We start from the raw sequence: 27,792 nt of genomic DNA on the forward strand, positions 1-27,792 counted from the left end.
TGCAGCTGAAATGCTGTAAAGTTTGAGAGGATGGGTGGGTGGGGAGGGATAATTCCAGCACAGAGGAGAGATGAGGCTGGGGGTACAGAATGGAAGCTTTCTGAGCAGTGGAAAGAACAGCCAAATCCCTAGGATCCTACCTCATGGCAGGTTTGTTTGGGGTGGAGGGAGACGGTAGAAAATCTGCATCCTGCACTGATTTCTTAATGATGGACACAAGCGTCAGCCAAAACTATTGCACAGAGTACCAGAGGCACGTAAACCACGGAGGAGGTTCAGGAAAGAATAACCACAGAGGGGGGTGATCCCCAACATTCCTTGGGGAACTGAGAGAAAGAGAAGGAGCTGACGTGGATTCTTTGGGAATTACTAAGAGGAGGTGGGCAGGTAATCCCTTCCCTGTCCTCAATGGGCAGATGTTTACGCAAGCAAACCTTCATCTCGGATGTGCCCGAAAGATCTAGCAAAGGTATCGCTTGATTTTCCCCAGTACAACTTCATTACCTAGCTAAGCGAGGGAGGGAGGAAGAAATCCGCCAACAGGACCTGGCCCATTTGGCTAGCTGAACAATAGCAGCGTTTCCAAATGGCCTTCCCGGCCCGCTGACTGCCCGGCTGACCTCTGAGCCACACATACAGGGCCCCGATGAGCTCACCCCTCGTTGGGTTCTGAGCGGGGCCTAGATCCTTCAAGGAGCTTGCAAAACTCAGGCAAGATTTAGGAGCCTGCCGTGAGAGGGGATCTGGGGTGAAATGGCCGGCCCGTGTGGCCAGGGAAAGCCAGCACGGCCCCACAGTCTCCTTTTACTGTCAAGCGACGCCTGCCAGCTAACCTGAGGCCACGCGAGTGCGGTCTCCTCGGTACTCTGCCATCAGCTGGTGTGACCAGAGCCAGCCGTGCTGATGCCTTCTGGAGTTTCAGAATCAAGAAAACATTTGACTCGTCTCTGGGAACGGACGTGAATCATTTTTCCACTGCAGTCGCCGGGGCAACGTTTTGGGGCTCTAAAACCCTGGCCTCACCAGATGGGTTGGTCTCACCGCCTTAGGACTACGCTTCCTAGGTGTCCCGATGCCCACTGACTAGAATCCCAAGTACTTCTCCTCTAAGGTTTCCCCGACATTCAGTCTCAGTAACATACAGTACATGTGTCGTCAAAAGGAAAGTCACTTGTTCAGAGTAAAGCGTTTCCCTACACCGCTCGTCTAGACCGAAGGGCCTTGTGTTTCCCTACACCGCCCGTGGATCTGCAGCTCGCAGCTGGTTGTGCTCCCGTGGGCTGTAGCTTTCTGTCTCGTGTTCTGAGTGAGTCGTGTAAACCGCCAGCAAATGCGATGCCCCCCAAAGCCCGGCCTGTCTCTGCGGTCTACAACTGATGCCAACCTATTAAGCTTTTTAAACATTAAAAAACAGAAACAAAAAACAAAAAAACCACTCCCCCGCCCCCCCGCCCCCCCAAAACCACACCCCCCCCAACCCCACACCCCCCCCCCACACTTTGGCACGTGAGCCTTGAGTTCTTCGAGCGTGTTCGTGTTCCCGCCCCTCCCCCACCCCAACATTTTAGAGTTGCTGTTTTAGGAGAATGACGGCCCCTTCTGCTTGACGGAAAAGGTCGCCACGAAGCACTGCTGTTCTGAGTAGCAAAAGGAGGAGGTACAAATGCTAAACTGGCCCCAAAAAACAGCTCTCAAGTTTAGCACTAGAATTTATGCAATGCTGCAAAACTTTTGTACCAGGATGACTAGTTTTAAACTGCTGGTTGATTAAATATACATTTACATATAGATATAGGTATAAAAATTACTAAGTCAACATTTGCTGTTTTCAATGTGAAAACGATAAAAATGTAATTCTGAATAATTGTGCATTTGCCATAGGGTCCTTGTTAAAGGGACCATAAAAATAATTTTGTAATAAAAAAACTCTTTTTTTTTTTTCTTTTTTCTTTTTTTTTTTTTTAAGTTTAGTATTGCCCTCAAGTTCAAAAGTTTGGAGCAAACGTGCTGAGTAAGCAGGACTGGAATCCGTTCCTGCCAGGGATCTGGAAGCCTGAAACTTAGTGATCCCCGATGGCAGGCCCAGAGAACCTGGCAGCCACTGACTAGCTTAGCGTGACCGCTGCAGGGCTGGGCAGTGCCAGCGGACCCCGTTAAGCAATCGGCCTCCGCCTCGCGTTTCACTGGCGGGTGCTGCTGGTCACCGATTCCCTGCGCAGAGCTCTGGGGGGGGGGGGGTGGGGGGGGGCGGCACACGTGTGCTGGGGCTCTGCCTTCTCTTGAGCTACCGGACTGAGCAACTGGGGGTGGGGGGCGCAGGGCTGGGGCCTGGGCCGAGACCACTGAGCACCAAGGCTGACGGTGACTTGGGGGGCTGACCTTCTGCTCGGCTGGAGGTGGGGACGGAGGAAGGAATGGGCCTTTCAGTGATACAGAAGTTAGCTGTGCAGGAAGGAAAAGTGCATTTAAGGTAGCTTACAACAGATTAAGACCAAACTGCCACAGAGAGGGAGGAAGCACAGAGCACACTCCCTCCACCTGCCGTTGGTTGGCCATGCTCCTTGGATTCTGTGGGTTAACATTCATGCTTTCTGATGCGAGTCTGCTCGTGAAGAAACAGGAACACACGTTCTCCTGGTTCTGGCAGGTACACGATTTTCTTGGCAGAGTTCTTTTTTTGCCAAGTTCAGTTTTGTTTGGTTCCTGCTCTGAACCGCTGTCACCGGAACTCGTAGATGGGTGCGCTGTGTTCGGGAACGTGAGTTAGATTGAGTGACTGATACCTGCAATGTGGGAAAAGAGAGAAACGGGAGGCAGTCTGAGCATCCTGAAAACCAAACAAAGGATGTCCAAAACTCCCTCCCTGCCACCGGAGCGCCTGACGGGCCACCTTCTCGGACCGGAACGCAAATTCATCTCAGATCTCGTCAGCTGAACCGACTCTGGTTTTATTTGCTTCTTTGGTTAATCCTCCCGAATGGGGGTAAGAGGAGCTGTTTTTAGGCCTTTCCCTTTTGCTCTGACCATGAAGCAACCGTGGTACGTCTTGTAAAAGGAGAGGCGGAGTACGCTGTGGGAGAGATGCAGACCGAGGCCCCGGGCCTCATCCTCACCTGCCACGCTGCCCGGCCTCCCAACGGCCAGCACCTCAGCTCCCCCGTGTGTCAGGCCTTCGTGGGTAACACAGGCACACCCCACTTCTCATGCAATGCAAACAGGCCATGGAAGAGAGGACTTCCTCGCTAACCGTAAATCTTATTTGACCCTTTGGCTTCCTTTTCTCGCCTCCCTAGACACGGCTATTAGGCTTTGAGAACATCAGAGCTCTGACGTGTATGTTTCTGCCCCGTCGGCAGGCTGCTCCGAGGAGCTAAGCAGACGAAAGGGAAACGGCGGCCGGGACAATCCACACAAGGGGATGATAACCCCCAGGGACGATCAGAGCTGATGGGGTAGACGTCAGCTCTCCTCTTACTTGTTTCACAGAGGAGTGAGGAGCAGCACAGGAACAAGCAGTTTATTTCTCAACAACAATAGCAAAGAACAAAACGAAACAAAAAATCAAGAAAAGATTATGCCTCAGCCATCGGAATATGTGAATCAAAACCACACGACACCGGCAGACGTCGTACGCGCTAGGAGAGCTGTAATTATAAAGACATCATAACAAGCGCTGGGAATGATGTGGAGAAACTGGAGCCCTCGGGCCCTGGTGGGAACGTACCAGGGTGCAGCTGCTCTGGAAAACAGGGAGGCGGTTCCTTACAAAGTTACAGAATTCCCATATGACCCAGCAATTCCACTCTTAGTATCTGCCCAAAGGAACTGAAAGCCGGGGCTCGGATGCTTACACACCCTCACTCACAACAGCATTATTCACAACAGGCAAAAGGTGAAGACGACCCACGTGCCCAGCAACTGATGAACAGAGAAGGAAAATGTGGTACAGTGGTCCCCCCCTCTTATCTGTGGGGGATACGCTCCGGTACCCCCAGCAGATGCCGAAAACCGCGGATGGTACCGAGCCCCGTACATATGGTATGGTTTTTCCTGCACATACATACCCGTGACAGAGTACAACTTATAAATTAGGCACCATAAGGGGTTAGCAACAATAACTAGTCAGCAAATAGAACAACTATAACAATATACTGCAGTAAAAGTTACGGGAACGTGGGCTCTCTCTCAAAATACCTTATTGTACCGTGAGGACGTGAGATGACGAAATGGGTGCGGGAGGAGACGAAACACGGAATGACAGAGGCGCTGTGACGGGCTGTTAGGCTACCACTGACCTTCTGACACTGTCAGGAGGACGATCGTCTGCTTCTGGGCTACAGCTGACCGCGGGTAACCGAAACCCCGGAAAGCAAAACCGCAGATAAGGAGGGGCTACTGTGGACCCAGACCATGGAAAGTTATTCAGCAATAAAAATGGGGAGTGCTGACACCTGCTGTAACAAGGCTGAAGCTTCAAAGGACAGACACAAAGGCCACATAGTGTATGGTCCCATTTATATAAAATATCCAGAACGGGCAGATCCACACAGCGAGAAAGTAGATTAGTGGTTGCCTAGGGCCAGGAGGGGATGGGGAGTCGGGTTGATGGTCAAGGGGTACGAGGGTTTCTCCCTGTGGCGATGAGAACGTTTTATTTATTTATTTATTTTTAAACTTTTTATTTTTTTTCAACGTTTATTTATTTTTGGGACAGAGAGAGACAGAGCATGAACGGGGAGGGGCAGAGAGAGAGGGAGACACAGAATCGGAAACAGGCTCCAGGCTCCGAGCCATCAGCCCAGAGCCCGACGCGGGGCTCGAACTCCCGGACCGCGAGATCGTGACCTGGCTGAAGTCGGACGCTTAACTGACTGCGCCACCCAGGCGCCCCGAGAACGTTTTAAAATTGACTGCAGTCATGGCTGCACAGACCACTGACTTGTACAGCTTCAATGAGCAAACCAAATAGTGTGTGAATTAGCTCAATAAAGCTGTCATTTAAAACAGGATACAACATGTTTTGAAAACTCATTTGAAAACCGAACAACTACTGAAACCCTGAGAGTTGTGGCTCTCAGAGGCGCTGAGACTGCACTGAGCCACGGGCACGTATTTGCAGATATCACTGTGCTGCCACTGAACAAGGAATTTGAGTCAAGCTGGGGTGGCATCACTTACAAGTCACCGAAGTGTGAAAAATTTGGAAGGGAATGAGGGGTCTCTACATCCAGAGAGGAAATCAGGTATTTTATGATGCGGTTCCTTCTTCAGGTACAGCCAGGTGCTTTGAGAAGCAGCGAGGAGGCAGGAGATTCCCCCCAAGAGGTGACAGAAGCTAGCACCTGAGGTGGCATTCAGTCCTTCACCTCAGGTGAGACACAGGGCAGGACCGCCAGCTCCACGGGGGGACCCGAGGTCACCAGACTGAGATCAAGTGCATGTGGGGCCAGCATCTGAGGAATGTGACCACAAAATCAAAAAGGCTGCTGACAGCAAAATTCACCCCAGCAAAATTCATAGTTGGATTTTACATTTTAGTTACTGATTAAATTTGGGAGGAAATACAAGAGCAGCAAGATTGGGAGAAACATTGCTGATAATACAGAACTGCTTGAAAGCTGTCAGCAATGAGTTCCTTTATCTAGCACTTCACTTTCATCTTGTTTACTCTGCTCCGTGTAGAGGGACAGGAGCCCCTATACCAGCAACTGAGATCGCTTGGAGAGGCCCTCTGCATGCAGACAGAGCATGAAAGCTATGCAGAGACAGGGGAGAGGTCTTCTTTTGGTTTGGCAAGCCAAGGAAGAGCCAGCGGGACAGCAGCAAGCCGCCCCCTGCGCCTCTGGGGTTCCTTACCATTCTGAACTCCTATGGTAATAGTAGCCCTCTATGGAGGCTGCCGACTTCTGGAAGCAGATGTAATAGAACCCAGCAAAGGAAGCACCGCTGATGTCTTTGATCGTGTGGTCTGGGACCAGGAACTGTTCCTGCACACAGACGGAGGAGGTTAGTAACAGACGGTGTGGCCCGGCCACCTCTGGTGTTCCTCGTTAGCCTCCAGGTGCTTCTAAGGTTCCACTGTCACACGGCCTTGCCCAGACTTGCTGGACAATGGCCAACATGTGCGTTTCAACCCAACCTGCCAATAGCATCCGTGTGTTGCTCGAGTATTCTAGATGCTAACACAGGAGCCTGTGTCTTGAGCTCACTGAGGTCAGCAGTGAAGAGAAGGTCCTATGGTCTACATATCTCGTAACTGAATCGATACCTACCTACCTTTCAGAGCCCACAGACAGAACCACCCAGGGAGAGAAATTCTCTGCTCCACCCCAGGAACTGGTGCTAGGTTCCTGATCACCTCTAGAACAGCAAGTCACTTCACTCTGAGGGCAGATCACACCCCATAACACCCCCTGAAAAAGCTCTACGCCTCGGCGACAGCCATCAGAACAGCACCTTGGGAAGAGGCAAGCTTGTTATCTCTGGCTAGAGCCAAGCTGAAAGGACCTACTGTCCCAGTAAGATGAAGTCGGTGCCCCCAAGGCCCCAGGAGGTCTCCTGAAGGCCCACAGTGAGTCACCCTGAGAAGTTCTTTTTTTAAGTTTATTTTGAAAGAGAGAGTGGGGGAGGGGAAGAGAGCGAGGGAGAGAGAGAATCCCAATCAGGCTCTGCACTGGCCGTGCACAGCCCGATGTGGGGCATGAACTCACAAACCTCGAGATCATAATCTGAGCCAAAATCAAGCCACCCAGGTGCTCAACTCTTTTTTTCTTCCAAAACATTCTCATCTTTTCCTTTCCTAAACCTCTGAATGGTAGTTTTTAAAATTAATTTTTTTTTCAATGTTTATTTATTTTTGGGACAGAGAGAGACAGAGCATGAATGGGGGAGGGGCAGACAGAGAGGGAGATGCAGAATCGGAAACAGGCTCCAGGCTCTGAGCCATCAGCCCAGAGCCTGACGCGGGGCTCGAACTCACGGACCGCGAGATCGTGACCTGGCTGAAGTCGGACGCTTAACCGACTGCGCCACCCAGGCGCCCCTAAAATTAATTTTAAAATCAGAACTTTGGAGGATACTTCTTCCAACATGTTATTTCACTGGCACACTTCCCACTAATGGCAAGCTTACAGGGCAGGACCCCGCTCTGACTCTCCACGCCTGGCAAGCGTCCACTCAGAAAGTGATGATCCCCCCCACCCCCCAAAAAAATTAGCTATACAGGCTAAAGATTGGGAATCACTGGGGCGCCCGGGTGGATCAGTCAGTTAAGCGACCGACTTTGGCTGAGGTCATGATCTCATGGTCCATGAGTTCGAGCCCTATGTCGGGCTCTGTGTTGACAGCTCAGAGCCTGGAGCCTGCTTTGGATTCTGCGTCTCACTCTCTCTCTGCCCCTTCCCCGCTCGCTCGCATGCTCTCTCTCTCAAAAATAAATACTAAAAAAAAAAAAAAAAAAAAAAAAAAAAAAGATTGGGAATCACTACTCTAAATGATTGGCTTTTCGGAAAGCTGGCGAGATTTCAAGACAAAACGGCTTTTCCCCGCAGATTGGGGACCAGGGGTTGGAAGTGGGTGTCCGTTCACACAGTGATTTCACAAACTGGCTTCATGATTGTGCTATCCTGGAGCTGGAACACAGTAAATACCATGCTATCAAAACAGGGAACACAAAAGCCTTGTCAGCCCCAAAGCCAATCTATCGAGTCCAGCCAGATGCAGTTCTCTGAGGGCTGGTGAGTGGAAAACCCAAATTCCATTCCTGGTCCCTCATTTCCTGAGCTGGAGGGAACCAGACAAGCTGAGACGGCACCGAGCCTTCAGCAAGGACGTGGTGAGGGAGCGGTCCCTTAAGGGGGTGTTGCAGCCTGTGGCTGAGAACCGGAGGTGGTGGGTGACTGACTTTGGTTCTCCCCTGAATCCACAGGACACTTGGGAGGACTCCACCTGGACGGTCAAAGGTACCGAGGGGGACCACCCCCTAGCCACGAATTCGTCAGCTGACCACCAAACAGTTTAACCAAAGAGAAACCATCTGGGAGGGCAGCAGTCTGCCAGAGTGGCCTGGAGCTGTGCCCGCTTTCCGTGAGCGTTAAAGGCACCGCATGAGGACAGGGCAGACGGGGCAGTGGGTCCAATGCAGGCACTGGCACAGCCAGAAGACCGCCTGGGGTGGGGCCTTACCTTCCACCTCATGAAGACATAATCTCCATTCTTCAGCTCTTCGTAATCAAAGTCATCTGAATTAAATGATTTTGCATACTGATAAAAAGCCAGAAACTTGCCCTGAAAGCAAAAGACACAGCATGAGAACTGATCTACGGAGGGAGAGGCTGGTGTCAGAACGACCCTTCTGTGTCCGGCGGCGACCACCTTTGCAAACGCGTGCCAGTTGCTGGAGGTGGCCTGACCAGAGCAGCAAAGGCCGAGGCCTGGAAGGGGAGCCCAAGGTCCCCACCAGTGACCTCAGAGCTGGACTCCAGCTGAGGCATCATGGGACTACGCCTGCCTAGTTCATGTTGTCCGAGAAAAGGCCCCGGGTTGGGAATGGATGCTATTCTGGGGGCCCGTTCTCAGGACACTTTTGCACAAAGCCAGGGATGACTAGTGACATCTCTGTAAGGGAGTCAACAGTAGCAACAAGAGTCATGCAGAACAACTGAGAGCCAGCATGTCTCACTGAAGGGGGAGACAGGGCTTACTACAGTGGGGTTCTCTGACAGAGTAGAGTGGCTTGGGGCCAGCTAGTGAAGAAGAAACAGGAAGTGGGTAATATACGATTAATTTCTTTTAAAAAAAGGAGACCAGATGGACTTCAAGATGTATACAAAGCGGTTATCATCAAGGCAGTATGGGACTGGCACAAACACAGACACTCAGATCAAAGGAACAGAATAGAGAACCCAGAAACGGACCCACAAACCTATGGCCAACTCATCTTTGACAAAGCAGGAAAGAATATCCAATGGAACAAAGACAGTTTCTTCAGCAAGTGTTGCTGGGAAAACTGGAAAGTGACATGCAGGAGAATGAACCTGGACCACCATACACAAAAATAAACTCAAAATGGTTGAAAGACCTAAATGTAAGGCAGGAAGCCATCAAAATCCTCAAGGAGAAAGCAGGCAAAAACCTCTCTGATCTTGGCCGCAGCAACTTCTTACTCAACATGTCTCCGGAGGCAAGGGAAACAAAAGCAAAAATGAACTATTGGGACCTCATCAAAATAAAAAGCACAGCGAAGGAAACAATCAGCAAAACTAAAAGGCAACCGACGGAATGGGAGAAGATATTCGCAAATGACATATCAGATAAAGGGTTAACTCAACACTCAAAAAACAAATAACCCAGCAAAGAAATGGGCAAAAGACATGAACAGACACTTCTCCAAAGATATCCGGATGGCCAACCGACACATGAAAAAATGCTTAAAATCACTCGTCATCAGGAAAATACAAATGAAAACCACAATGAGATACCACCTCACACCTATAAGAATGGCTAACATTAACAACTCAGGCAACAACAGATGTTGGCAAGGATGCAGAGCAAGAGGATCTCTTTTGCACTGCTGGTGGGAATGCAAACTGGTGCAGCCACACTGGAAAACAGTACGGAGGTTCCTCAAAAATTTAAAAACAGAGCTACTCTATGACCCAGCAATTGCACTACTAGGCATTTATCCAAGGGATACAGGTATGCTGTTTCGAAGGGACACATGCACCCCAATGTTTACAGCAGCACTATCAACGATAGCCAAAGTATGGAAAGAGCCCAAATGTCCGTTGATGGATGAATGGATAAAGAAGATGTGGTATGTATATACAATGGAGTATTACTGGGCAATCAGAAAGAATGAAATCTTGCCATTTGCAACCACATGGAGGGAACTAGAGAGTATTACGCTAAGCGAAATTAGAGAAAGACAAATATATGACTTCACTCATATGAGGGCTATAAGATACAAAACAGACGAACGTAAGGAAAGGGAGGCAAAAATAATATGAAAACAGGGAGGCGGACAAAACAGAAGAGACTCTTTTTTTTTTTTTTTAATTTTTTTTTTAACGTTTTATTTATTTTTGAGACAGGGAGAGACAGAGCATGAACAGGGGAGGGTCAGAGAGAGGGAGACACAGAATCTGAAACAGGCTCCAGGCTCTGAGCTGTCAGCACAGAGCCCGACGCGGGGCTCGAACTCACGGAACGTGAGATCATGACCTGAGCCGAAGTCGGCAGCTCAACCGACTGAGCCACCCAGGCGCCCCCAGAAGAGACTCTTAAATATGGAGAACAAGCAGCGGGTTACTGGAGCGGTTGTGGGAGGGGGGAATGGGCTCAATGGGTAAGGGGCACTAAGGCATCTACTCCTGAAATCATTGTTGCACTATATGCTAACTTGGATGTAAATTTAAAAAATAAATTAAATATATTTAAAAAAAAAGGGACACCAGAAATAGATTACAAAATTGTGTCTCATGATCCTATTTTTATTTAAAAAAAAAAAAAAGGTCAATACTTGTTTTAGCTTTGGTATTATTATTATAGATGATTTTTTTCCTTTTGTTTTTCTACTTATTCAAATGCTTAAAAACAAGCATGTAATAATTTTATAAGAATTACACCTTAAATAAAATTTAAGATACAGAATTATTAACCCATAGAATTTGTCACACATGTATTTCTATCCTCAGTAGATTAAGTTTATGGAATCTGGACTTTATGGTACCACCATGATACCAACTTTATTATCACTCAGGAAAACCTGAGCATGAAATAATACAGTGCCTCTAGTTTACAGGGAGTCCAGTTTTATTTTGTTTTGTTTTGTTTTTTTTATGTTTATTTAGAAAAAGAGAGAGAGCCAGAGCATGAGAGGAGAAGGGGAGAGAGGGAGGGAGACATAGAATCTGAAGCAGGCTCCAGGCTCTGAGCTGTCAGCACAGAGCCCGATGCAGGCTTGTACTCATGAACCACAAGATTGTGACCTGAGCTGAAGTCGGACGCTAAACTGACTGAGCCACCCGGGTGCCCTGGCAGTCCTGGTTTTATTGCACTTCACTTTATTGCTGTTTGCAAATGTTGCATTTTTTTTTACAAACTGCCAGGGTTCCTGGCAACCCTGATCGAGCAAGGCTATTGGTGCCATTTTCCCAACAGCATTTGTGTCTCTGTGTCACATTTTGGTGATTCTTGCAATATTTGAAGCTTTTTCATTACTATTTTATTTGTTATGGTAATCTGTGATCAGTGATTTTTTTTTTAATGTTTATTTTTGAGAGTGCAAGCACAGGAGGGGTGAGAGAGAAGGGGGACAGAGGATCCAAAGTGGGCTCTGTGCTGACAGCAGTGAGCCCGACATGGGGCTCAAACTCACGAACTGTGAGATCATGACCTGAAGTCAGCTGTTCAACCAACTGAGCCAACCAGGCACTCCTGTGATCAGAGATCTTTTTTTTTTTTTTTAACGTTTATTTATTTTTGAGACAGAGAGAGAGAGAGAGAGAGCATGAACGGGGGAGGGTCAGAGAAAGAGGGAGACACAGAATCTGAAACAGGCTCCAGGCTCCGAACTGTCAGCACAGAGCCCGACGCGGGGCTCGAACTCACGGACTGCAAGATCATGACCTGGGCCGAAGTCGGACGCTTAACCGACTGAGCCACCCAGGTGCCCCACAGAGATCTTTGATATTACTATTGCAATTGTTTGGGGGCCGATATAAGTCAGCAAACTTAACTGATAAATGTTGTGTGTGTTCTGACTGCTCCACTCACTGGCTGTTCCCCCATCCATCTCCCTCTCCTCAGGCCTCCTCCCTCTTCCTTGAGACGTAGTAATACTGAAATGAGGCCGATTAAAAAGCCTGCAATGGCCTCGAAGTGTTCCAGGGAAAGAAAGAGTTGCACGTGTCTCACTTGAAATCAAAAGCTAGAAACAATTAAGCTTAGTTGAGGAAGGCATGTCGAAATCCAAGAGAGGCTGAAAGCTTGGCCCCTTGCACCAAACAGCCGTGTTGTAAATGCAAAGGAAAAGTTCTTGAAGGAAAGGAAAAGTTCACTCCAGTGAACATATGGATAAGAAAGCGAAACAGCCTTATTACTCGTTTATTTTTAAATGTTTATTTATTTATTTTGAGAGGAGAGAGAGAGAGTGCACAAACAGGGGAAGGGCAGAGAGAGGGCGAGAGAATCCCAAGCAGGCTCCATGCAGAGCCCATTGCAGGGCTCGATCTCATGAACCATGAGATCATGACCTGAGTTGAAGTCAGGAGTCAGGAGCTTAACCAACAGAGCCACCCAGGCGCCCCCTCAAAACTGCCTTTTTGCTAATGGGCAGAAAGGGTTAATGGTCTGGCTAGAAGGTCAAACCGGTCCCAATGTTCCCTGAAGTCAAAGCCTAATCCAGAGCAAGGCTGATTCTTTTCAATTCTGTAAAGGTCGAGAGAGGTGAGGAAGTGCAGAAGGAGAGTCTGAAGCTAGCAGGGGTTGGTTTGGGAGGTTTAAGGAAAGAAGTCATCTCCATAACATAAATGTGAGAGGTGAAATGTCAAGTGTTGATGCAGAAGCTGTGGCAGGTTATCCAGAAGATCGAGCTAAGATAACTCATGATGATGGCCACACTCGATGAAACAGCCTTCTATTGGGTGAAGACGCCATCGAGGGTTTTCATGGCCAGAGAGGAGAAGTCAATGCTTGGCTTCGAAGCTTCACAGGACAGGCTGACTCTCTTGCTAGGGGCTAATTCAGTGGGTGACCTGAAGTTGAAACCAATGTTCACTTACCATTCTGAAAATCCTCGGGCCCTTAAAATTTTATGCAAAATCTACTCTGCCTGTGCTCTACTGATAGAAAAAAGCCTGGATGACAGCACATCTGTTTACAACATGGTTTACTGAATATTTAAAGCCCACCGTTAAGACCTACTGCTCAGAAAAAAAGATTCCTGCTTACTGACAATGCACCTGGTCACCCAAGCACTCTGGTGGAGACATACAGTGAGATTAATGTTGTTTTCATGCCTGCCAACACAACACCCGTTCTGCAGTCCATGGGTCAAGGGGTAGTTTAAACTTTCAAGCGTTCTTATTTAAGAAGTATAGTTCCTAAGACTATAACTGCCATAGATAGTGATCTCTCTGATGGATGTGGGCAAAGTAGACTGAAAACCTTCTGGAAAGGGTTCACCATTCTAGGTGATTTAAAAAAAAGAACATTTGTGATTTAAAAAAAAAAAGAAAGAACATTTGTGATTCATGGGAAGAGGTCAAACAATCAATATCAATGGGAGTTTGGAAGAAGTTGATTCCAACTCTATAGATGACTTTGAGGGATTCAAGACTCCAGTGGAGGCAGACGGGGTAGAGATGATGGCAAGACAGCCAGGGTCAGAAGTGGAGCCTGAACGCGTGACCGATGGCTGCAATCTCGGGATGAAACTTGAATGAATGAGGAGTTGCTTCTGATGGGTGAGCAAAGGAAGTGGTTTCCTGAGATAAGATCTACTCCTGGTGAAGATGCCATGAAGATTGTTGAAACGACAACAAAGGATTTAGAATATTACATGAATTCAGTTGATAAAGCCGCAGCAGGGTTTGCGAGGACTGACTCCAATTTTGAAAGAAGTTCTACTGAGGGTCAGATGCTATCAAACAGCATCCCGCACCACAGAGAGATTGTTTGTGAAAGGAAGAGTCGGCCAATCAATGAGGCACACTTCACTGTTCTCTTATTTTAAGAAATTGCTACAGCCATCCGACCTTTGGCAACCATCACCCTCATGAGTCAGCAGCCATCAACATCAGGTAAGACCCTCTACCAGTGGGGCGCCTGGGTGGCTCAGTTGGTTAGGCATCTGACTCTTGATTTCAGTTCAGGTCACGACCTCACCATTCGTAGGATTGAGCCCTACATCAGGTTTGGCTCTAGCAGCGTGGAGCCTGCTTGGGATGCTTCTTGCTTCTCTCTCTGCCCCTTCCCTCCCCCACACTCTCTCTCAAAATAAATAAACGAAAAAAAAAAAAAAAAGACCCTCTACCAGCAAGATTGGGACTTGCTGAAAGCTCAGAGGATGGTTAGCATTTTTTAGTAATAAAATACTTTATTTATTTTTTAATTAAAAAAAAATTTTTTTAATGTTTTATTTATTTTTGAGACAGAGAGAGACAGAGCATGAGCAGGGGAGAGGCAGAGAAAGAGAGGGAGACACAGAATCTGAAGCAGGCTCCAGGCTCCAAGCTGTCAGCACAGAGCCTGACACGGGGCTCAAACTCACGAACTGTGAGATCATGATTTGAGCTGAAGTCGGACGCTCAACCAACCGACTGAGCCACCCAGGCGCCCCAGTAATAAAGTACTTTAAAATTAAGGTATGTACATTGTTTTAGACACAATGCTATTGCATACTTAACAGAGTACAGTGTAGCATAAATGTAAGTTTTCCATGCACTGGGAAACCAACAAAATTCACTTGACTTGCTTTATGGCAATGTTTGCTTTGTTGCAGTGTTCCGGAATGGACCCTGCAATAGCTCTGAGGCAGGCCTGCATCAGGTGCTGCAAATCCCTGACAGACAGAGGTGCAGTACAGAGCTCCAGGAGCCCCACATGGGCATCGGGGACTCCTGCATGGGCTGGGAGAGTTATGGGAGACTCTGAGTCCTGCACAGGTCACCAGACTGCTGGGTGAAGAAGAGCCCTTAGGCCCAGCTCCTGGTCCTCCCCCATCTAGCATGCCGGGAAGGACCCAGGGAGGCCTTCTTAGACGCTCTTTCACTCAAAATATTTCAATTTAGCCTAACAGAGGTAGGAACAGATATTTCCCAGTATTCTTTTTTTTTTTTTTAATTTTTTTTTTCAACATTTTTATTTATTTTTGGGACAGAGAGAGACAGAGCATGAACAGGGGAGGGGCAGAGAGAGAGGGAGACACAGAATTGGAAACAGGCTCCAGGCTCCGAGCCATCAGCCCAGAGCCTGACGCGGGGCTCGAACTCACGGACCACAAGATCGTGACCTGGCTGAAGTCGGACGCTTAACCGACTGCGCCACCCAGGCGCCCCTATTTCCCAGTATTCTAATGGAAGTCTGGAAAATTAAGAGTTGCTTTCTATGTATTTAATTCGTAGCCAACCTAACTTAAAACTGACTTTTCATAGTCTCAAAAGACCTTGCTTTTTTGCAGAACCAATTTGAGCTGGAAAACAAAGCAGGATGGGAGACAGGCTGTCATTCGGTACAAGAAAGATCAGGAAGATCGTTCTCACGGGGACTGTCTGGGAGAGGAAGGAGCCACCTCAGGAGGTGTCGAGCTGTGCAGGAAGAGCCGGCCTTGGGCAGGGTGGGGTCAGATGGCACCGAGGAGCCCTCCACCACTTTCTGATGCCCGCATGACCGTGTGCCTCTTGGGCTCCCCAACTGAGTATTTTTTTTTCAAGTTTATTTATTTTAAGAGAAAAAGAGAGAGCGAGCGAGCAGGGGAGGGGCAGGGAGAGAGGGAGAGGGAGAGAGAATCCCAAGCGGGCTCCGAGCTGCCAGCACAGAGCCCGACGCGGGGCTCCAACTCATGAACCATGAGGTCATGACCGGAGCCGAAGCCCAGAGTCGGACACTTCACTGAGCCACTGAGTGATCCCCCGACTGAGAATCCCCAGAGACTTGGCTCTTGTTCATTCTCTAGTATTACAGTATTCTCTAGTATCCTCTAGAGTATTTCGCAGTATTACGCAGTATTCTACAGTATTCTCTAGTATCACGCAAATGACTGACTTTTCAGTTCTATTTCCTACAATAGTCAAAACATGTAGCTCACCAAAAAATGGTTTTAAAAGCTTAAATTTAACTGAAACTCAACATTTGAAAGATGTTCCTTTCCCATCTCAAGTAGGAAACATTAATAAGCAAAGCAGCTAATCTATAGTGATGTTAACCCAGACGAGGGTCTGCGGTCAGGAGTTTTCTCCAAGGAGTATCGTGCCAGAATCAAGAGAGACTTGAACAGCCGGGTGTGAGTGGCAGTGGGAAGCACGAAGAGTTCTAGAATCTTCATTACTGACACAAGAATTTCTGGTGGGTTTAGAGGGTGAGCACATTGGACTTCCCTATTTAGTGTTAAACCAAAATTCATCATCGCCCTGGTCAGCTAAACCGGAAGGCTATTTTGACAGGTAGAGAAATGGATTTTTGAAGACACAACAACTCGTGTGAAAGCCAATGAAAAGACTTGAGGGCAGTGACGATGAGTTGTCTCCAAGTGCTCCCTACTGGTGAGCTAGAACATACTCCACTTTTGACACTGAAAAGCAGGGGCGCTGGCATTTCCGGTGACATCCTGATGGTACTTCAGCTGAGCCTGGGTGTGTCTGTCAGGAGCTGGGGTGAGAAGCCCAGTGGACAGGTGGGCAGGACGGGGCACAGTGATAAGACCCCGAGAGCTAAGTCTCTTGGCTTCCCGGCAGCGCGTGGGCGGCCCAGCGTGGACCAAACACCTACTCACCCAGTGTTTCCGATCAACGTCTTCATCTGCGTCCCACTTCCGCGTTAAGAAAGGGTGTTTTTTGCTGATTATTTCTCCTTCGAAGAAGGTCGTGAGAGTTGGATACTCCTATGGTAAAAGCCCAAATACCAAAACAAGATGTTGAACAGCAGTTTTAACTTTTCCCAAAGGAAAAATCAACCTTGCTCTTTAACTTCTTCCTAGGACTTTGAAAAAATGGTCACACTGGCTAAGCAACAACCCAGAGTTAGGTCCAGAGATTTGCCGATGGCTGTGGAATCAGCTTGAATTGGAGGTGCCCACAAAGTCTCTTGGACGTTATGAACTTTGCCAGAAGCAGAGAACCCTTCCCTGACTTCGTTTGTTATGTACTAATCACTCGAAAAGAACCTGAACAAGTAAATTCTGAGTATTCTAGGATGCAAAGCAGATGGTAACTAAGTTGATTTTACTTTCCAAGAAAAACACCCCAGGAGGCTCCACAATTCACAATGAGCATTCACAGCTCAGTCTCCCTGATGCCATGCCCACTGGTTCTCAAACTAGTTCAGTCATTTGTCTCCTGTGCCCGTCCGGGGAGTGAGTTTTTGTGGGTTTTTTTTTGGTTGTCGTTGTGGTTGTTTTGTTTTCTTTTATAAATTTTTTTTTCAACGTTTTTATTTATTTTTGGGACAGAGAGAGACAGAGCATGAACGGGGAGGGGCAGAGAGAGAGGGAGACACAGAATCAGAAACAGGCTCCAGGCTCCGAGCCATCAGCCCAGAGCCTGACGCGGGGCTTGAACTCACGGACCTCGAGATCGTGACCTGGCTGAAGTCGGATGCTTAACCGACTGCGCCACCCAGGCGCCCCTTGTGTTCTTTTTTTAAAGAATACCTCGATGTGTTAGAGTAACATTTAATTTTATCATAGGAACTAAGGCAATTTATACTAGGGAAAATATGCGTAAATCACGTCTGCAATGGAAAATCACAACAACGGGAAAAAAAACCCACAAAAACGGGAAAAAATAAGCTGTCATCCTAACTGGGTGCTTAGAATGCTCTTGTCAATTTTATTTGATATTTGTTCATCTGCTAAGAAGAAGGCACCAAAGATTCTGAAAAATACTAATGGAAGAAAAAGTTAACAATTTAATAAGTCCACCATTTCTCTGCATTTGTAAAACCCAATCAACTGACTGACCAACTAACCAACCCTTCAGCCCAGCCTGCCAGCCTCTGGTGCTTCTTGGAAGCATGATAATGGTGGTCAGTGGCCTGGCAAACCACGGATTACAGTCTTAATGTCCTTGGGACTAGAGGTCCCACTTTCTTCTTCAGACACTATGTATGCCCCTCTTATTCTGCATCAAACATCTACGTGTGTTTAAAATCATTCTGTTCTGGGGCGCCTGGGTGGCTCAGCCAGTTAAATGTCTGACTTCGGCTCAGGTCATGATCTCGCGGTTCATGAGTTTGAGCTCCGCACCAAGCTCACTGTGGTCGGCGTGGAGCCCACTTTGGATCCTCTGTCTTCCTCCCTCTCTCTCTCCTCTCTCTCTCTCTCTCTCTCTCTCTGTCTCTCTCTCTCTGCCCATTCCCAGCTCATCCTCTCCCTCTCTCAAAAATAAATATTAAAAAAAATTTTTATATAAAAAATAAAGTAAAATAAAATAAAATAAAATAAAATAAAATAAAATAAAATAAAATAAAATAAATCTGTTCCGATGGCTTTGCTACTTCTCTTGGCTTGGCCTGCCGTGATGTAGCTGGGGACGTCGCTAAGAGATAGCAGTTCCCAGGAAACAGTATGGCCGCCCGCCCGCACAGGAGCAGACTGAAGGGGCCTGCTTCACTACCCACCACCGAGGCTGGCGGCTGTCTTCACAGTGAACTCTGAGATATATAACACCCCCACCCCCCACCAAACCTCAACCCTTTACTCCCGACACGGTGGCCGGGTTCCTCGTTCAGGTATTTATATATACGGAGTGAAGAAATTAAAGAGGAGATTTCCTAAAAGGAAACCTGATTTTAAAGGTATAAATAAATTGTCCTCATCTGTTTTAGGAAGAACTGCTAAGGGAGAAAGTTCTGTATCAGTACCTGACTTGAGATTTTAAATTATTTTATTTTAATGTTTCTTCTTTTTTGAGAGACAAAGAGAGACAGAGCATGAGCGGGGTAGGGGCGGAAAGGGGGAGACACAGAATCCGAAGCAGGCTCCAGGCTCTGAGCTGTCAGCACAGGGCCCGACGCAGGGCTGGAACCCACGAATCGTGAGATTATGACCTCAGCCGGAGTCGGACGCCTAACCACCTAAGCAAGCCATCCAGGCTTGAGATTTTACATGAAAAGCTATACATATTGATTTTCTGAGGTTTTAACTTTTTTTAGCTTCCACAAGAGAGAAAAGAAGGAAATGATAAATGGGCCCTCTTACAATACGAAGAAAATACTTATGGTTCAAATAGAAAGTCTTCCTAGTGAGCTGATTCTGCACTGACATGTCTCTAAAAATATCTCAGGCAGTTAGGTAAGGGTGACTGCAAGGTACCCCGAACTCTGAGAATTAAAATAAAATAAATACTGCCTAATGAGTGCGAGTCAATATGTACAGAAGTTACCAAAACCACGAACTATCTCTCAGGGCAGGACCAGGAAATTTAAGCACTTGACTACAGCCAAAGTGGCGGTAACGTATAAACTCAAAGGAAAAACTCTGTCTGCGGGAAGGTCGTCAAAAAAACGAGTCGGAGAGAAGAGACACGGCTAGCACCCCCCACTCTCACCCCCGGAACAGGCGTGGGCTTACTACAGTGGGCCTAGCAGTCGTGCATTTGAGTCGTCCAATCCACTCCCCGCACGGTTAACAGGCCCACCAAAAACTCTCCAGTAATGGGTCTGGCTTTCCGTGTAGACCTGCCTTCTGGGGGGATTAACACCCACTGGCTACTAAGTCAGAGAGGACTTCTGGAACGTGCATGTACCTCATTTTAGAAATGAGTAAATGAGCATTCTTGTTTATACATCAGTCCTGCTGAGTTTGATTAGCGTGACCTATCTCCCTGGCCTGGCTCAGAGCAAGTCTAGCACAAGCTCAGCAGAAGCTTTCAAACCTGTCTAGTGAGTGAGTGGAGGGCCTGGCCGTGACTCTCCCAAGGCTGGGCTCCTAGGCCCTGTGCCAGCTTCTGGGCCTCCCTAGAAATGTCCCTTCTTTCTGCTGGTGGCGGGCTCAGAATTGCAAAGAAAATGCTACCTGACGCCCATTCTTCACAATTCTGGCATTCCATTTCCACAAGGCACACGGACTTTGTAATAACTGTGCTTGTTCGTGAACGTGAGGCAGCCAAGAGACCAATGATCTCCAACTTAACAGTTCATTTTCCATGTGGTGTACACGAGGAAGACTATGGCTAAAACTCAACCATTTAAATGGTTTTATTAAAATCAATTACATATTCAATATCCTAACAACTATAAACGTTAAAGCAAACAAACACGAACAGCTGTATTTTAGAATACGGGTATAAAGTCATTCAGAGAATCCTCACCCTTTCTGGCATTTCAGTGATCGTGTCCAGTGACCACGTACTGGATTTAGAATTTCAAAGGTGAGTCCATAGTTGTACCACATCATGACTATCCTAGAAGCCAATGAACTGTACATTTTATTATTGTTTTTTTTAAGTGGGCTCCATGCCCAACGTGGGACTTGAACTCACGTCCCTGAGACCAGGAGTCACATGTTCTTCTGACGGAGCCAGCCAGGCACCCCCTGCATCTTACACGGGTGACCTGTGTGGTATGTGAACTGTATGTCAGTAAAGCAACTAAAAAGGTTCTTAAAAGAGATGAAATCCAAAGAACCCTGACGTCCTAGGAGCCTCGGAAACACAGCCGCCTTTCTCTAATTCAATGCCACTTGAGGGCCACACCGGAGTCCACGGCTCAACCCGGCGCAGACCAGTCTGGGGGGCCATGTGCTTGTGAGGCCGCTCGTGCGCAGGAGGGAAGAACTGGCCCGGGGGATGGTCTCCTCATCCCTGTCATGAGCCTAAGTCCCCTTCCCGAACTGGCCCCAGCGAAGGGCCGAGCTAGCAGCTCCTCAGGGAGCCTGCTGCTCATGACTCAGAGCTTCCCCCACCTTGTTAGGGTTACCTGCTCCTGATGGAAACGTCACAGAGGTTCTGTACACGGTTTGGGGATTTTTAATGCTACCTGCCATTTCCGTGCAGCTTCCTATGACCAGAGTGGCTGGTTTTAGAATCAGTGCTAACATTCCAGGTGACAGATGTTGCTGGCTTCCTTATGAAGTTAAGTGTTCGTGTTCTGTGCTCAGTGAATGCATCTGGCTGCCTGTTGTACGAGTTGGGTATACTCTATTCACTTTGTTTCCTACTACCGCAAACTCAAAGGCTGGAATCCTTCATTTTGCCCTCATTTTCTACCCCTACTAGCTTGGGTAGCGTTCTAGAAGGGAGGAGTAGTTATCTTTTCATGTCAACACCAGACTTCATAGAAAAGTCTCAAACTTCCAATAGAGAAGCAGAACCAGATGGAATCAAAGAGATGGAAACAATGGTTTCAAGACAGAGGATGGTCTGTGCCTTAGTTAGCACCCCCCCCCCCCATTTGTATTATACTCTAGTCTATACCTCTTACTCTTACATTCGTTCTTCCCACTAGGATAAGCCCCTTGAGGAGACAGAGCGGGTATTTTTCATTCTTATTAAGGCCATGGCACCAGTAAAGGGCAAAGCAACAAGGTCACTCTGACCTTTCTATGGCTCTGTGGAGCATTTCTCAACACTGCTGGGCCACGGAGACAGTGAGGACTGATCAGGCCACAGGGCTCTGCAGCCAGGTCGGGCTGGAGTCAGGCGGCCAGTCCAGTCCCCTCCTTCTTCTTCCTGTTTACTCACCAGCAGGAAAACAAAGGATGCTCTTTCTTGTTTTCTATATTCCCAGGAGTTCTGAGATTTAAAAAGTTGGTTCAAGGAAAGGAAAACAGTCTACATTTCCATAGCAGCTACTCCTGTTAGAAACTGGATGATGACTTTTTCATTGTTCCAGTGAACTAAAAGGTTTAAGGAATTCCAAAGACCTTGGCTCTGGAAGGATTAATGCTTGCCTTAGAAACCTTAAAACTTCCGACGGCAGGTGAGGAGGGTGGTAGCCATGTTCTTGCCACATTTTTTTTTTCCCCACAAAAGGATTAAAAATGAAATCAACAGTGTTGGTAACAACACGATGTATTTATAAACTTCTACAGATTTGTGACTCTGTATACTTTCCGACAGGGCACATGAAAACCACATGCTTTGAGCTCACTGTATGAGAACGACACTTAACAGGGCACTTTAATCAGGCCTCAGAGTTGACTGCTGGTCCTTCACACTCTGAGCACGAGGAGCACGCGGTCCACCTTCCAGTTCTAGTTCGTCTGAGTGAGTGCTTACCTCAGTAAGGCCTTTAATCTTCAGGTACCCACAAAGGTAAGAGTTCCCCGTGTCCACATGCTGGAAAGAAAGGACACACAGCCTCATTACAAACGGAGGAACCACTGGGAGACCAGCTGGGGCTGCTGCGGAAAACCATGTGCCCGGCCGTCAGAGGCCAGGTGGGCTGAGGGAGGCCCGGAGGGTTGGTGGGCACCTAGCACGGCCAGGGCTCACCTGCCTTTGAGACCTTTGTGAGCCCCCCCACCCCCTGCCCCGCCCCGCCCCCGTGCCTGTTCAGAAGCTACCTGATCTCAGGACCCTCTCGACCTCCTTCAGCTGAGTATCTTGAGACCAAAGTGCCTTTCTGGAACAGTGGGCCCGCTCAACACAGGTCTCCGACTGGTCTAAAAAATGTACTCCTCGCCCACATTTATACTCAGCACAATCCCGCATTATTTCTTTACAAAATGGGCAGCATATCCCGGCAAGGCATCTTAGGAAGACTTCTCTGGCAAAAATTGCAGTTGTGAACCAAGACGCTGACCCCAGAATGGAAAATACAGGGAGGGGCCACGCTGCCCATTTCATATATGAATGCTTGTGTCTCCTGATGAAAAGTTAGGAGCCTAAAATAAACAGGGGTAACAGGCAACATAGATCTTGAGGTGTAGTATGTACCAATTACGGGTTGCTGCGACATGGCCCGGTACCTACCCTACAACCAAATTCCTCCTTTTCCGTGCTGGCAGGGCCCAGATCCCGTTCTGACACCTACCCTGCCCCCACAAGACCCGATCAGCCTGACGGGTGCAAGGCAAACCCGTGCCCCTGTCCCCTTGTGAGTCATCAGTTTGGGGGTGAGTGACCCGATTCTGACCAATCAGGTATGTGTGTAAGTCTCCTGGGTGCTGCTGGGAAAGACTGGGGCTTCCAAAGAGGCTCTCTTTCTTCCCGTGACGGCGGCAGAACCTGCACGCGGTGCCCAGGGCAGCCACGTAAAGACCCTGAGGGGAAACAGGCCGGGAAAAGCCAAGGATGGCGGCACGGAAACGTGGAAGGAAATGGGCCCCCCGCATGAGCCAGTCTGGAGCCAAGCCACCTCCAGGCTTCTTGTAACCTGAGACGGCAGGTTCACCCCTTCTTTTAACTATTCCGAAAAGGGTATGGCTACCTACAGCTGAGTGCGCCCTAAATGAGCCATTTCACCCAAATCCGGATGGACTGATCCCCAACAGGCAGATTTTCAGATTTCATGCTGGTTGGGCTCACGGACAAAGCAAACCCCCGGAATTAAAGCAAGACAAAGCACCCCAGTGCTGCAGCACGCTGAGATTTTCGTGTCAAGCGAGGTCTCATTTTAAGCAACTTGGAGAGTCTTGTGGTGTTTATCAGGTCTGGGGACTTAACGACTTCCAATTACACCAGAAATCAAATACTAAGGCCATCTTTAACAACTGTAATGAATGCAGTCAGCCAGATGAGGTCAGCACCAAAGCAAATGGGCTTCGATAAAGCTAAAACGCTCCCACAGTTCGGTGCTGGTGACAAAGGTATTCCATGTGAAAACCGCCCAAGCATTTAAAATATCCTCATCTCCGGGCCTCGGCGCTGGACGTCATCCAAAGTGGCTGATCTGCACTCACACGGTTCAGCAAAGAACTTTCATTAAAAGACACACAGCTCTAACCTGAGGCCTTAAATTTCACGTATGCAATTCTCACTGAATTCAATATAGTTTGGGGCTTCACAGCTGCTGGAAAGGGTATCAGGTGGCCAGGATACCTGCTAATGAGATTAAAAACTGAACTGTAAATTGGCTAACATTTTGCGTGGATTATCACGTGCCTGAGAATCAGAATTGCAGTTTGGCCTCCGTTCAACCACGGGTCTCTCCCATTCTGCCCCAATTGATCTTGGTGATGGTGGGTGAACTCAAATACATTACGACGCAGAGAACTTTCACCAAACGACGGACCAGCATCTCCATGGGAAGGATGACAAGGCAAACGTTAGGCAAGGAAGTCTGACAGCACAGCTGTGTCCAACAGCTGCTCTTTTTAATATGCTGTCACGGTGACCCTGGCCTTCACGTTACTCTTGGCTCTTTGGATGGCAGAGGAGGAACAGAGTCGTCAAAGTAACAACGGCAACAACAAAAACCTAGTCAGAATCTCACGAAGGTCTGGGGGAGCTCTTTAAACCGGAATTTCAAGAAAAGAAAGTGCTCCAAAAAAGCACAGGAAAAGATGTGCAACATCGTTAGCCAGTAAGGAGATTCCAATCAAAACCACAATGAGATAACCACCTCACACCCACTAGCATGACTACAATCAAAAAGATGACAAATACATAGCAAGTGTTGACAAGGCTGTGGAGAAACTGGAACCCTCATCGCCCGGTGGGGGGAGTGCAAAATGACGTAGGCACTTTGGACGTCGGTCTGGCAGTTCCTTAAAATGTTAAACATGGAGTTACCATAGGACCCCGCATTCCACTCCTAGGTTTCTACCCAGGAGAAATGAGGACGCGCCTACATAAAAACTCGTACAGGAATGTTCACAGCATCACTACTCACAAGAGCCAAAAAGTGGAAACAACCCAAATATCCATCTACTGCTCCAAGGATAAACAAAATGTTGTACATCCGTACAATGGATTATTATGCACCCCCCCCCCAGAAATAATAAAGCACTGACATGCTATGACATGGGTGAACGCTGAAAACATTATACTTGGTGAAAGAAGCTAGACACAAAAGGTCACATAGCATACGACTCTGTTTAGTACAAAGTGGCCAGAATAAGCAGATCTTAGGGAAAATAAAATTAGTGGCTGCCTAGAGTTGAGAAGGGGTGATGGCTAAGGGGTGGTGTTTCTTTTGGGGGTGATGGAAGTGTTCTAAAGTTAGACTGCAGTAATGCTTACCCAAGTGCGTGACTCTACTAGAAACTACTGAAATTGTACGCCTTAAATTGGGTGGACTGTATGATATGTGAATTGTATCTCAATAAAGCTCTTATGAAAAAAAGAAAGAAAGAAAGAAAGAAGGCAGGAAGGAGGCTCAGGTATGAAAGGCAGAAGTATTCTAAGAAGGCTGAGTCTAAGAAACTAGTCCTGGCTGTAAAACCAGATGATGGAATAAGTCACATGTCACTGACTGTCTCAATGATGGACAAACAGGTCACCAGCTCAGAAGTAGGGCAGCATTCCTGGGCATGACCACCGCTCCCACCATCAAGACATCCTACTGGAGTGGCTTCCAGCCATCAGCCAGGTTTCCGCTCTGGGCTACCCTGAGACCAGTCACGCGCCAACTCAATCACCACGTACACTGGTTCGCGAGGAAACGGGCATCTGACAAGACTTCAGAAACAACACACCCATGACAGAAGGGGGTGGCTGCTGTAAGAACCAAAGACAAATTCTCTTTGACACTTAGCTACCCTGCCAAGTCGTCCCCTACCACCCCGGAAACCATCAAATGAAACAATGGGTACAAATTCAAGATCATTCCAAACATGACCCACAACCAAGGATCTCTTCCAGAATTTTATGATTTGTTGCAGGAAAAAAAAAAAAAAAAAAAAAGCCTTTACTTCATAGTAAATTCTCACATTTTAAGCAGAAGGGAAGAGGGATCACCCTATCATAGATCTAATTATGGAGAACGAATGGCTCAGTCATAATAGTTTTCCAGTTATAATAAATATCATGGCTCATGATAGCAACTTAAGTTTACAGACCAAAGATACGATTAACGTAATGTTTTCCCAATCGAAAAAAGAGGAAACTGTTGATTCCCACAAAACAGTAAGAAAAAAAGAGGTTAAGGATGCCCTGCAGTTACCAAAAAGAAAATGTATCCCCACTGACTTTTGGGTGGGAGACCCACTTGCTCAGAGGAGAGGCTGTGTAAGATTTAACATTTTTAAAGAGCCAAGGACACGTAAGGAAAAGACACGGCTTACGTTCTGTCCTCATGCATGGGGGCAGTAAGGTGGCACACTTAGGTCCTCAGAGCTCTTGTGAGGCCTTTCAAGGGGCCAGACGTTTGGAGAGGCTTTGGGGAACAGCCTAGGAGGTGGGGCGTCAGGCTAAGGAAAAAAGGGGGCAAAGGGAGGAGGAAAGTGGGTCCTGAGGCAGGCAGGGGTAGCTATGAAGGAACAGTTTTGCAGGGAAGGGGGAGAGAAAGGAGTAATAACTACTGTTGACCTCCTCCGGCTGGGAAAAAATATCAAGTGTGTTACCACTTGCATGAGAGGGGTGAGGTGCGGAAAAGGGCCAGAGTGGGTAAAGCTGAGCTCCAAAGCTATCAGGGGCTGGCAGCAGGTACTTAGAAATTCAGGTCAGACGGGGGGGAGGTAGAGAGACAGCAAGGAAATACTGTGTGAGAGATAATGCTGGGTGAGTTCGATTTCCCAGCACATGGGTATCAGACACCGGGAGGAAGCCCTGGCTGTGTAGATAAAAGTTAAGACCATAGAAAGAGGGTCCCCTGGAGCCAAGGAGAAGGAAGATGAAGGTAGGGGTTGGGGAGGTATGAGGAGACAGGTCAGGGAGACTGGGAGGGGACTGGAGGTGGCCAGAGAACGGAGATAGGGAGCAAGAGAAGAAGCCTAGAGCAGGAGGCCTGGGGCTGCCGGCAGCTGGTTGCCTGCGCCAGTTAGAGACCGGGGGGCAGTGGGGGGCCCCAGGAGGCAAGATCCTAACAGACTGGGAGGAGCTCCACCCAGCAGCACCCAGGATGTGAGTGCCTGGTCTTGAGGGGGTACCAGAAGCGAGGAATCAGTTGTGGATTGGGGGCTCTCAGGTTCAGGGGCTAAGGGAGGGAGGATGCTCCCAGGTCTGAGGGGGCACTAGGCTCTCCCAAGGAAGAAATCCCGGGAGGAGGGCCCCAAGGTTTGAGGATCCCTGGAACTGAGGAAAGGGGAGGGGTGGAGGATTGTCTCAAGTCTGGGATAATTTGACACGGGCCCAGCCATGGCTAGGGTTCCCAGGCAGGAGAAACCAACGGAGAGTTCTTCAGGTTCTGGGAGGGATTGGAGGGAGAGCTGATCTTGGGGCGACAGGTCCTGGGGAGGAAGGACTCAGGTCTGAGGGTGGCCAGTCACAGGGGGCTTCCGGATCCCAGGCAGGCCGGTCACGGGCTTCGAGTCTGGGAGAGTGTTCAGGGTCGGCCAGGAGCTGCCCACGACAGGCTCCGGTGTGAGGGGCAGGTCAGGGTTGGGGCTTGGAAAGTGTGAGACACCAGCTGGGCAGGTCCCGGGGGTGAAGCGCCTGGTGCAGGAGGCCCGGCGGCGAGGGCCTGGTCCGCGGCTGCGGGCTCGAGGAGCCGGGGGCGGGCACGGCCAGTGAGCGCCGCGAGGAGGCCCTCGGGCCCCGGCCCGGCGCGGCCCGGCGCTCACCTGCAGCACCACCTCTACGTCGTACGAGTTCCCCTTGCTCTTCTGGTGGCCGCGGAACTTGGAGCCGCTGTAGAGCAGGCTGGTGGCCACGCCGGGCTGCTGGGTGTTGATGGGCGGCGGCGGGATGAGCGAGGCCGCGGAGGCGGCCGAGGCACCGGCCGGCGGGGGACACTCGGTGCGGACCGGCATCGCGGGGTCCCCCGGAGCCAGGGCTGGGGGGAGGGGGAGAGGAACCGCCGCCGCCGCGCGGGAGCCGAGGGGGGTGGCAGGGAGGGAGGGGCCGGGGCGCGCACGCGCAGGGTGGGGGCGGAGGGGGGACCACCCGCCCGCTGCCTGCGGACCAAGCGCTCCGGCTGCCACCGGGACCCCGGGACCTGCGAGCAGGGCCTCCCTGTCCTGAGCTGAGTCCCCCTCCCCACTTGCCCTCGCACACACACCACCCTTCCGATTGGCTCGGGCGCGCCCGGGGG

The 27,792-nt window shown here is 48.8% G+C and overlaps 1 protein-coding gene across 1 annotated transcript; it reads right to left on the reverse strand.

Annotated features, from left to right (window-relative positions):
* Positions 1–31: 31 nt before the first annotated feature.
* Positions 32–27,753, reverse strand: GID4 (GID complex subunit 4 homolog). The gene is made up of 6 exons (XM_027047474.2): positions 27,323–27,753; positions 21,936–21,995; positions 16,493–16,600; positions 8,185–8,286; positions 5,857–5,987; positions 32–2,783 (listed from the first exon to the last, which is right to left on the reverse strand). Exons 1-6 carry the CDS (start codon positions 27,509–27,511, stop codon positions 2,720–2,722), a joined length of 654 nt encoding a protein of 217 aa, XP_026903275.1. The 5' UTR covers positions 27,512–27,753; the 3' UTR covers positions 32–2,719.
* Positions 27,754–27,792: the final 39 nt, after the last annotated feature.

Source organism: Acinonyx jubatus, chromosome E1 (assembly GCF_027475565.1).
Source record: "Acinonyx jubatus isolate Ajub_Pintada_27869175 chromosome E1, VMU_Ajub_asm_v1.0, whole genome shotgun sequence".
NCBI lineage: Eukaryota > Metazoa > Chordata > Mammalia > Carnivora > Felidae > Acinonyx > Acinonyx jubatus.